Source organism: Triticum dicoccoides, chromosome 6B (assembly GCF_002162155.2).
Source record: "Triticum dicoccoides isolate Atlit2015 ecotype Zavitan chromosome 6B, WEW_v2.0, whole genome shotgun sequence".
Classification (NCBI taxonomy): Eukaryota; Viridiplantae; Streptophyta; class Magnoliopsida; order Poales; family Poaceae; genus Triticum; species Triticum dicoccoides.
The window spans coordinates 41,501,639-41,512,278 of NC_041391.1; the positions used below are offsets into that span (position 1 = coordinate 41,501,639).

Below are 10,640 nucleotides of genomic sequence, written 5' to 3' on the forward strand. Positions count from 1 at the left end.
CTCCTGTTCTGGAACATTTTCACAATAGTTACAGTAGCCGATGGTGAAACCCTTAGACTCTCGAACAATTTCCCTTCGATGAAACGCAAGTAGGTTTCCTTTGGGACCCAGAAGCATTTCAATGATTCATTTTCTTTTCAACCACGTACCCAAGTGCAACACCTATTTTTGTTACTTTTGTGGTTCTTCGTCTAGTTCTAACTATCTAAGAGGAAGCGTGGATCTGGGAATGCTTAGATAGATTGCTTCCTGAGATGTTGCCTTGGTGTTGCTTGAGGGTGAGCACCCCTCATCAGTTCACCAATGCTTTCGCCTTTGCTCGTGTACATGGTTATGCGAGTTGTAGCCCTATGACCATTTCACTTTGGGACCCAGATGTGTGGGTAAGAAGAGGGATTGAGTGGTTAAACAAATTCAAAAAGAGAACAAGTTTAAGAAGAATTTTTTTAGCCTGTCAGACTGAGACAACCTCTGGGCTACCATGTATAGACATCAGCCCATTGAAGTTGGTGCTTGTGTAGAGATAATGAATGGAAGCCTCGACATCCTTTTGCAGCCAAGCAAACATCAGGTATGAGGACGATAATGAATGGAAGCCTGGACTCTACATTCGCTGAAACAAGCATGGGGACGAGAGCGCCTCTGCATCTCCAAGAGGGCTTGCTGATTACTGATCGACTGTTGTACTTTGTACTGTTAGATCCTCATGTATTTATTTTACGAGGACAGTGCTGGCGAGTGAAGATCTCACAGATTTGTTCCACTTGCTTCTGCCTGAGCAGGCCTACTACCACTTCACTGATCTCCAGGCCTAATGCCAAATTAAATACAGTCGGCCATTACCAAAGTAGTTGGCACATTGCTAGGTTTGAAAGAAGAGAAAAAAAATGTGACCAATAGGAACAAAACTAGAGAGAAAAATGGGCGTGGTGGATCTCTTAATAGCAACCCCGTGGATCCCATTCGCTAAGTACCAGAAGGGGAAAGGGGAGAAGAGAAAAACGCTTCGTCCCGTCCGCTCCTGCGAGCGGCTGGGCGAAGCCCTAGGCGCCGCCGGCCCTAGCCCTCCCCTACTTCTCCTTCCCCTCGCCGCCGCCGGAGGGCGCGGCCGGGCAAAGCCTAGTCCGCGTCGGCGGCGGTGGGGCTCTCTTCCCTCCTGGCTTGGCGGCGCGCGGCGCAGGACGCGGTGGTCGGCGGGAGCGCCGTGCTCGGCGTGGGGCGCGGCGGTGGCGAGGCGCGCCGGCGGCGTTGGCTGGCGTGCTGGCGGCGGTGGCTGCGCGGGCTAGGTGGGGCGTGCCTGCGCGTGGACGGCGGGGCTCGGCCTCTCGATCGAGATCCGGATCGGGTCCCTCCGGCGGGCTGCACGTCGGCGGCGCGGGCCGTGGCGGCGGGGTGGCGTGGCTGGAGGTCGTCGGCGTGCTCGTCGTGCTGCGGACGGCGGCCTGGATGGAGGCGCGTGCGGGGGGCCGGTGGTGGCGGATGGCCCTGGCCAGATCTTTCCGCTACCGCACCTTGCGGCGAGGGCCGTGGACGGCGCGGGTTGGCCGCCTCTGCAGCGCTCCGGCGTGGTGGAGGCTCCGACGTGGTGGTGCTTCAGCGTGCTGGCTCGTGTTGGCTCGGTCCGGCATGTTCGGGTGGCTGCGGGTGGCTCGCCGGAAGCGGGAGGTGCGTGTTCGGTGGCTCCGATGCTTGGAGCTCGGCGGGCGGCGCGAGTTGGGCAGTGGTCCGGTGTGGCTGTTGTTCTGGCCGTGGATGGCTCCACGGCAGCTTGGCAGGTCTGGACCGTTTCACGGCGGCGGCTGGCTCCTCCGGCGTCGACCGTCGGTGAGCGGCCTTTTTCGACCTTCGATTCCTCCCCTCGTCGTCCGGGCTCTACCCTCGTCATAGGGCTGGACCGCTCCCAGTTGCGGTCCATTGCTCGTCTCGCGCCAGTGGCTGCGAGACAGAGCTCGTCTCGCGCCCGGCAGCAGGACCGAGCTCGTCTCGCGCCCGGCAGCAAGACCGAGCTTGTCTTGCACCCGGTGCAGCAGGACGGGTGATGGAGGCCTTTTTTGGGCCGGCCCTTTGGGTCTCAGCGCCGGGGGCCGTCCAAGGGTGTGTAAAGGAGCGACCTTTCCACTCGTCTCTTTGTTTGGGATAGCGACGGGTCTCGGGTGCGGTGGTGTCAGGGTCTTGGATGCCGGGGCGGCGGCCCTGGTGGTGGTAGCGCGGTGCTCATGAGCAGAGCCCGTGGCTTGGTGCTGTCCCGTGACCATGGCCGTGTGGGCGGCATGCATGGTGGCAGCGGTGTGGCGTTCGGTGGCGGTGAGTGTTTGCTGAGGTGAAAACCTGTTCTATCCTCGAATAGACCGGCGGCGGCGTAGCGCGTTACCTTCTTGAAGGCGTCGTCGCGGCTCTCACCGGTCATCGTGTCGCTCCAGGGGAAACTCTGACCCCCGGGTCAGGCGGTGGCGGCGCGCTAGCATCGTAACCTTTTTGGAGGCACCGCCTTGAAGCTCACGGTTCGTCATATGTGGCTTCATCTCTTCGCGGTGGCGTGTTCACGGTGGAGGTCCCCGATTGCTCTTGTAGTGTTAGAGGTGGTGTTGCCGCGCTCAGCGCCTATATATCCCGCCTTGGGTGTGTGCGTGTATTGTCGTGGGGGTGTGTTTGTACTTGGGCTGTGGTTGATCTGTGCTTTATATACAAAGCGGGGCGAAAGCCTTTTTCGGTAAATGGGCGTGGTGTAAAGCTTCAGAACATCGCAGACAGAACATACACTTTTCTGAAGGGTCTTTTTGTTTTGTTTTGTTAAGTCAGCTGTTCAAATAGTATTCAAGCGGGAACGCTGGTTGCTGCAACTCTGCTTGATTCAATAGTATCAGAAATCCAACATGTCAAGGTGGAGCATGGCCTCTGACCGCCATCCTTTCTCTGTGGGGAGCACGGCGGTGTCATCCTTGGCGCAGCCCTCGATTGCGCCAGAGGGAGGCGCGCACACGACTGACGATTAGCGACGACGCGGCACAACGCAGCCAATGCCCGATGCACATCAGCTGAATTGCCAGATGTATGGATGAATGCATATCAGGGACCAAAAGACTGAAACCCACTTTGGAACATGGTTTAATTTCAACCAAAGTGAGGATGGACCCAGGATGAGCAAAGGCAGTACCAAAACCAAGATCAGCAGTAAGGAATAGTTGATTTGAAGAAAAAAAACAGCAAGGAATAATTTCTCAACATCTCTAAAACAGGCTAAGTCAGTGGCAACAAAAACATTGTGAAGGAAGTGCTGAGGACGAACGTCGACAATCTGATCGACAACAGATAATGTCGATCGTCAAGGCCTTACGAAGCTAATGAATACTTCCTCCGTCCGAAAAAGTTTGTCCCTGACACAACTGACATAACAGGTGTCGATCGGTTGGTCGACAAGGGGCTCGGCTCTATTCTTCTTCTGCAGAGTGTGCGAGCTTCTTTTTCTTTTTTTTTTTGATTTAGAGTGTGTGAGCTTCTAGTTATACCTGAAAAACAGAATAATACAAATGGCAGTGAAAAATGGCACACACAAAACAATCAGGTTCAGTACCCTTGCACAAACATATTGGGAAATCACAAGTTTTCCGAGTTTTGGCTAGAAGAAGATTTAGTTTCTTTAATGAGCACCCTTTTTTGTTGCCAGAAAACAAGATTTTGTTGCCAGGTAAAACAAAAAGTGAATATATTAAAAAGCATGAACCAGCCGGGATTCGACCCCGGGTCTGTACCGTGGCAGGGTACTATTCTACCACTAGACCACTGGTGCCATTTGATGAGTTCTAATTCGAGGGAACAGAACTAATCATGGCTAGTAGGTCTGCCTCTTCGATTATAGGTTCTACAGAAATCAGTCTTTGTACACATTTTCCTTGCTGAGAATACTTGTTCAGCCACTAGTTCCTTGCCATCCTGCTCAATTTTCTCTCCCTCTTCAGTAGTGAAACATCTCATTGGTACTCTCGCTCTGTAGTGCCAAATTGCAGACCATCGTCCACTGGACTTGTAGTAAGAGAATCGCTAGCTGAATCTTGGTTACTCTGCACACGTGTCGGATGAAGGCGGCAAATCGGCCTCAATGAAAAACCAAGTTAAGCATGTGATCCATGGACCGGTGGGTGTTGTGTAAAAGCTTTGAGCTGTGAAGCAAAAACTTTGAGTGATCCAAAGCTTGAGATGTGTGTGATTAAGGAGGGAGATTTGTTGGTTCAACAAGTTCAAAAGATATGAAAATGTTCCTGCATTCCAGATCCGTTGTGGGTGGCATTTGTAGAACTGAATCATGCATAGTTTCCAAGAGAATCGGTTGCCACAAGGTAAAAAGTTGATGCAAAAAACAAAAAGATTTTGTGTAGTCTGTCAGACAACCTCTGAGCCACCCTGCACTAATGTGAACTAGACAGGTGAATCCAAGCCGTTAACCACACTCTGGCCCAGAGGTCAGAATGCATCAACCAGACTGAAGTGCTTGCCTCCTTATTGATAAAGGATGCAGCGGTACGAGCCTATAGAACAGATCCTGTTCAAGTAAGGTCGTGCTACGTTCAGCTGCACCTCGCCTTATAAACTGGTTTGGCGTCGCCTAAACTAGCGAGGTGGGACTAATTGCAGCTGCATGCAGCAGCGCCTCACTTTCTCAGCGAGAGGCTGAGCGTGCGAGCATGGAACTGGAGGCACGCAGGCCATGGACCAGTAGTTGTTGGGCAAGAGAATGATCAGAGCCCAGCCCATTTGAGGAATGTATTTTGCCTCACAAAAAAAAATCTAAGGAATGTATTTCTTGCCCTTTTCTTTCATTGCCTTTTCAATTCGGTTATGTCAGCTGTGCGGATTTAATATGTACAATTATTCTGAACGATGCCGAATTCTTAACTTGTTCTCTTTCATGCCAGCTGTTTTTTTTTTCCTTTATCTTTTCCTAAATTAAATTACAGCCGGCCATTACAGAAGTAGCAAGCACACTGCTTAGAGAGGAGATATTTTTTTCCTTTTTTTGCAAGAGGTGAGAAGGAAACCGGAGAGAAAAATGTGTGTGGTTGAATTAATTTTCGGAACATCACAGAACATATAGATTTTGTAACTAGTATTGTTCTTCTCCCTGAATTGAGTAACAGGCTAACAGAACATATTTTGCCGTGACTGGTTTTCCAGTACAAATGCAAAACTGCCGTGATTTCTCGGCATCTATCTATCTAAAAAAAAGGAATTGATCTCACACTCTGACAGCTATCATCAGTCAGTCGCTACATTACATACACATCAGCGAAGGCAACATAGTACCTTGAGCTTGCATGGATCATCGGGCAATGACAAACGTCAACTTGAATGGTTCAGCTTGAATGTGAAGCAAGTGTGTGCATCTGTGCAGGTTGCTCCCAAAACCGCTGACACAACAGGCGTCGATCGGTCATTCGACAAGGGGCTCGGCTCTATTCTTCTTCTGCAGAGTGTGTGTGTGTGCTTCTAGTTATACCTGAAAAACAGAATACATGCGACAGTGAAAAATGGTACAGACAATCAGGCTCAGCCCTAGAACAGCACACTGAGGAATCACAATTGTTTATTTAATCATCATCATTCTTTTGGCTGCCTGGACTGTTCTCCTTTTGTGTGGGATCCTCTTTTATCGATGTTACCGCATTTTATAGCTGTTAATTAATGGAGACACTGTTGTATTAACATGCCTTCTTTTGGTGTATGATGTGTTGATGTTTGACAAAATATTCCTAGGCTCTTTCTTTCTCCCAATCAGGGGAGACATTCTATATATGGAGAAAAGTAAGCAATTAGAATTACCATGCTTTCAAAATATTTCTCGGCTCTGCATAATGCTGATGCTGCTGTCCATACACACCGCACAGCAGGGGGAACAAGGGTTCCACCGGATCACGCACAGCAGATACGAGTGTGGGACGCAGGCCTGGACTCGTGTGTTCGCTGCAACAAGCCTGGTCATGTCGATACTCCATAGTGGCCTTATTCGTTCCCAGCAGTGGCCTGAGTTGTTCTTCTTTGTTCTATAGAATCCTCATTTATCTACAAAGATAGTACTGGATAGTGGAGACCTCTCTGGATATTATTTCCAATTGCCTCTGTCTGAGCAGCGAGCAGGCCTACTCCCAGTTCAATGATCTCCAGCTCTTGGCAATTCAGTATTTCTGTGCTGATGACACAAGATCTCTGGACATATAAACTGAATTTTGTTCACCTGGAGACTTTCCTACTTCGCAGGCATATAAAATTATGTACTCTTGCAGTCATGAAACCCCTCCTGTTAAATGAAAAAAAACAAAAGCAAATCTTGCTGTCAAGGGAAGCATCAATTTTTCTTCTGGTCACCACTAATAGACTGACTGAATACAAGAGCAATCTTAGTCATGTGCCATCTGTGGTCTTCAGACAGTTGAAACAAGGGTTCACCTCTGTTTCAATTGGCAGTTTGCAAAGTCATCCTAGTAAGTGAAACAAGGGTTCACCTCTGTGTCTAAAATCATCCATTAATGGATTTCACTCTGAACTTGAAGCTGCCTAGGTAATTAACACTAACTGAATCTACTTTGCAGAGGATGTACACACTACCAAAAGGAATTCGGGAAAAGGCAAAAAAATTGGAAGCTAACACTAACTGAATCGAATTTGCAGATGATGTACAGATCACACCGCCAAAAGGAATTCGGGAAAAGGAAAAATATTCGGTAGCTACCACTAACTGAATCAAATTTGCAGATGACGTACAGATCACACTACCAAAAGGAATTCGGTAAAAGTCAAAAAAATTGGTAGCTACCACTAACTGAATCAAATTTGCAGATGATTTACAGATCACATTGCCAAATGGAATTTGGAAAAAAAGGCAAAAAAATTGGTAACTAACACTAACTGAATCTATTTTGCAGATGATGACATGTTGCCAAAAGGAGCTGGGGAAAAATGCAAAAAGAAATGTTTTTGTCTGTCAGACAACCTCTAGGCTGGGGAAAATGCAAAAAGAAATGTTTTTGTCCGTCAGACAACCTCTAGGCCACCCTGTAGAGACAGAAGCCAATCCAGGAACGATCCTCTACAGCCATCGGATAACACCCATCAGGATTCATCCAAGCCGTTAATCACGCTCTGGCCCAGAGGTGAGAATGCATCAACCAGACATGAGTGCTTGCCTCCTTATTGGTAAAGGATGCAGCGGTACGAGCCTATAGAACAGATCCTGTTCAAGTAAGGTCATGCTACCTTAAGCCAAGCCACGCCTTATAAACCACTCCATCGTCGTCTAAAGTAGCGAGGTGGGACTAATTGAGTAGAGCAGGCACATGCAGCAGCGCCTCCTCACGCAGATCTTGGAAGGAGGGTTAGCAGCCCATGTAAGCAGTTTGGCCCGCGAAAGAATAGAGCCCATCCCATCCCACCCGAGTGATGCTTTCGTTTCGTTTTTTTCTTCTCCTTGTTGAGTTAGCTGTGGAGATTTTGAACCAGTTTAAATATCTAGCAAATTCTGCATGCCCAATAATTTCAATATGTAATTTTTAGCAATGACCACTATTTTTAAATTAAAGTAGCAAACACTGCTAACTTAGAAAGAAGAGAAAAAATATGCGACAGACAAGAACAAAACTGGAGATAAAAATGGGCGTGGTGTGACTCCGGAACATCACACACATAGCATACACTTTGTCTGTTGAAGCACTTCGGTTGCATTTACAGTATCTTTTAGTTTTGTTCAGTCAGCTGTTTAAAAGTTTTCCAGAGGAAACATTACTTGCTCCAACTTTACTAACAAGTCAAGGAAGGTATAGCACGGCAATGTATCTTAAGTTCCGGAAGAAGAGAAAAGACATTGATCTAACACTCTCACCGCCAGCATCAGTCAGTCGCTACAAAGGACATGTCGTGAATGAAGCTAGCACTTTCAGCTCGCCTGGTTCGTCGGGCAATGACGAACATCAACAACCTGAAAGACAACAGAATGTCGCTAGTTAAAGCCTTGCCTAACTCAGAATGTGAAGCAAGTGTGTGCATCTGTGCAGGTGGCTCCCAAATACCGCTGACAGAACTCGCGTCGATGATGAACCGGTCTATTCTTCCTCTGCAGAGTGTGCGTTGTTATACCTGAAAATCAGAATACATATGACAGTGAAAAATGGTACTACAGACAGTCAGGCTCACTACTTTAGAACAACACATTGGAGAATCACAATTGTTGCATCTTTTGGCTAGAACAAGATTTAGTTTCTTTAAAGCATCATCCTTCTGGATGCCCAGACAGTTCTCCTTTGGGTTGGATCCTCATTGATCTACAATGATAATGCTGAAGAGTGAAGACCTCAGAAATTTGTCCAGATTGCTGATCCTCGTTAATATATTATATCAATGGTGACTTCACCTGGATGCACTGTCTCGCTGCTATGTCAAATTCTGTGTGGCAATCTTGTAACTAATCTTGCTACCAAGAGACAGACTGAATACAAGAGCCTCTTCTTCCAGTAACCAGTTTGATCTGAGACATGATTTGTTGCATAATGGTTCGAGCTCTTAAGCAAAGCAAGCAATAATATTGTACAAGTACTTCTTTTTTTAATGGAGATCAGCACTCACCCCTGCCTCCTACTGCATTTGGAGTATTCAACAACCAAATGGTTCCACATTTTACTCAGTTAGCGAGGGGATTAACCACATGACCCAAGAACAGCGTTGTGCCCGTCCTCTCCTCAACCACGGCAAACAAGAAGGGCCGATCCGCCACAAAATCCACAAAGTGCGGCGGCTCGCTTGGAAGCGCGCTGCCAGCCATGTCTGTGGCCGTGGCAGCAGCGGCCACGGTGCCTTGCTCGTCCACCTCGATGGTGGCCTTGTGGTGCACCCCGCCAATGGAGAGCCGCCCATCGCCACCGCTCACCATGCCTGAGAAGTCGCCGCCTGTGAAAGCCCTTGTGACACCAAGCTTCCGCATGTCCGAGGAGGCCTCAAAGTCAGAGGTGAACTTGAACTTGGGGACCATGAACCGGCGTACTTCAACCTCCTCTTCTGGCGTGTGCTTCCTGATGAACTCCGGCGACGACACCGCCTTGTCGTAGAGATCGGAAAGGCTGAGACTGGCGCTGTCCGGGAGAAGGATAAGCATGTAGAATGCAGCGGAGCGGTCGCCGTCGTTCCTGTAGGGAAGCTTGAGGGCCCTGAAGCCCGAGTAGAGCGCGATGTACTGTGACCGGCCTGTCGTCATGGACGGCACGCGCACGGTGGTGCCGTCTGGGGTGTGGAACGGCGCGGTGAAGACGGCGAACGGCTCAGGCCACGCGCCTTTGAAGTAGAGCGCGTTGGCGAGGACGACGGTCGTGGACGAGTCGACGGAGCCGGGAGGGAGGATGTGCTGGATGCGCTGCTTCGTCGCGTCCGCCACGAAGGCGTTCACGCGCCGCCTCGCCTGCTCGGCCCCCGACACGAAGTCCACGGATTCCGCCGTGGCGGCGTACCGCGACGCGCCGGTGGCCGTGAACTCCGGCCTGAGCGCCCTCCTCCGGTCGACCCACACGCCGCAGGCGAAGGACGTCTGCTTTAGCCCGTTGAGTCTGCCGAAAAGCTTGATCGCCGGCACGCGGTGCAGCTCGTCGAGCGACGCTGACCCGAGGAGCCCCAGGAGCTCCCTGCGCGTCTCGCCCCGCGCGCCGGCGGCCACCATCGCGAGCGCCGCGTGGATCGACAGCGGCGAGACGACGAAGTTGCGGCCCGTACCGGCCGCCGCACGGACGGCAGCCTCCCTGGCGAGACTCAGGCCCGACGCGTTCCCGGCCGCGTCGCTGACCACAGCTTTCTTCTCCTCAGAGTGGCCACCAGGACGAGGAGGCGCGTCGGCGAACAGAGTCGCGCAGAGGTGCCATGCGGCGAACAGGGCTAAGCAGAGGAGGACGGTCTTCCCGAAGCGCGACATCGGAATGGGCGTGGGTTTGTGGCAAGACGCAGACAGGATCACCGGCGATCTGACGAGGAAGACAGCCGGCGGCGGGCAGGTGGAGTCCCTCCGTGGGAGCTGACGCGTGGGTTCGGTAGGTTAGGTTCACAATGGGCTGATGGGCTTCGAGTCCAGTTCCGGATGGGAGAGACTGGTGGAATACTGGGATGGAATACTGATATACTCCCTCCGTTCGAAATTACTTGTCATATAAATGGACGTATCTACGACTAAAATACATCTAGATACATTCATTTTTTGACAACGTCGTAGATACGTCCATTTATATGACAAGTAATTTCGAACGGAGGGAGTAATATTTTTCAAATAAGAAACCACTACAGTGGCAGGAGTATATTAATTGCACACGTATATTAGGTAGGATATAATTTGTGTATTTTCTTGAAGGGATATTATTTGTGTATTAATTATGTGATCAGCGGTGGTGATATTTGGAGCAATCTAGGTCCTTGCATTGACTTAGTTTCATGGCCGATATTAATTGAATTTGCCCCTTTGATCTATTTATATTGGTATATTAGCTATTGCTTTATTCTACCTCAAGAAAACTACTCTAGATGATTAGGGTTCAAGTACTTGGCCTACCTTTTGTCACCATGTGTGCTCTGGCACGATGTTGCTGGCTCGTGAATTAACAGAGACCAGGTCAGTGGCATTCAAA

The 10,640-nt window shown here is 49.8% G+C and overlaps 1 protein-coding gene, 1 long non-coding RNA gene, 1 other non-coding gene and 1 pseudogene across 3 annotated transcripts; all 4 read right to left on the minus strand.

Annotated features, from left to right (window-relative positions):
- Positions 1–4,371: 4,371 nt before the first annotated feature.
- Positions 4,372–4,555, minus strand: LOC119327176 (annotated as a pseudogene).
- Positions 4,556–5,074: 519 nt separating this feature from the next.
- LOC119326130 lies at positions 5,075–6,722 on the minus strand. The gene is made up of 2 exons (XR_005157818.1): positions 5,815–6,722; positions 5,075–5,491 (listed from the first exon to the last, which is right to left on the minus strand). It is a non-coding gene; the product is annotated as an uncharacterized LOC119326130 (long non-coding RNA).
- Positions 6,723–7,017: 295 nt separating this feature from the next.
- On the minus strand, positions 7,018–7,240 carry LOC119327173. Its single transcript, XR_005158445.1, has one exon. It is a non-coding gene; the product is annotated as a small nucleolar RNA U3 (small nucleolar RNA).
- Positions 7,241–7,461: 221 nt separating this feature from the next.
- LOC119324758 (putative serpin-Z12) lies at positions 7,462–10,087 on the minus strand. Its single transcript, XM_037598533.1, has 2 exons — positions 8,055–10,087; positions 7,462–7,963 (listed from the first exon to the last, which is right to left on the minus strand). The coding sequence occupies exon 1, from the start codon at positions 9,935–9,937 to the stop codon at positions 8,663–8,665; it is 1,275 nt and encodes a 424-aa protein (XP_037454430.1). The 5' UTR covers positions 9,938–10,087; the 3' UTR covers positions 7,462–7,963; positions 8,055–8,662.
- Between the last annotated feature and the right edge of the window lie 553 nt (positions 10,088–10,640).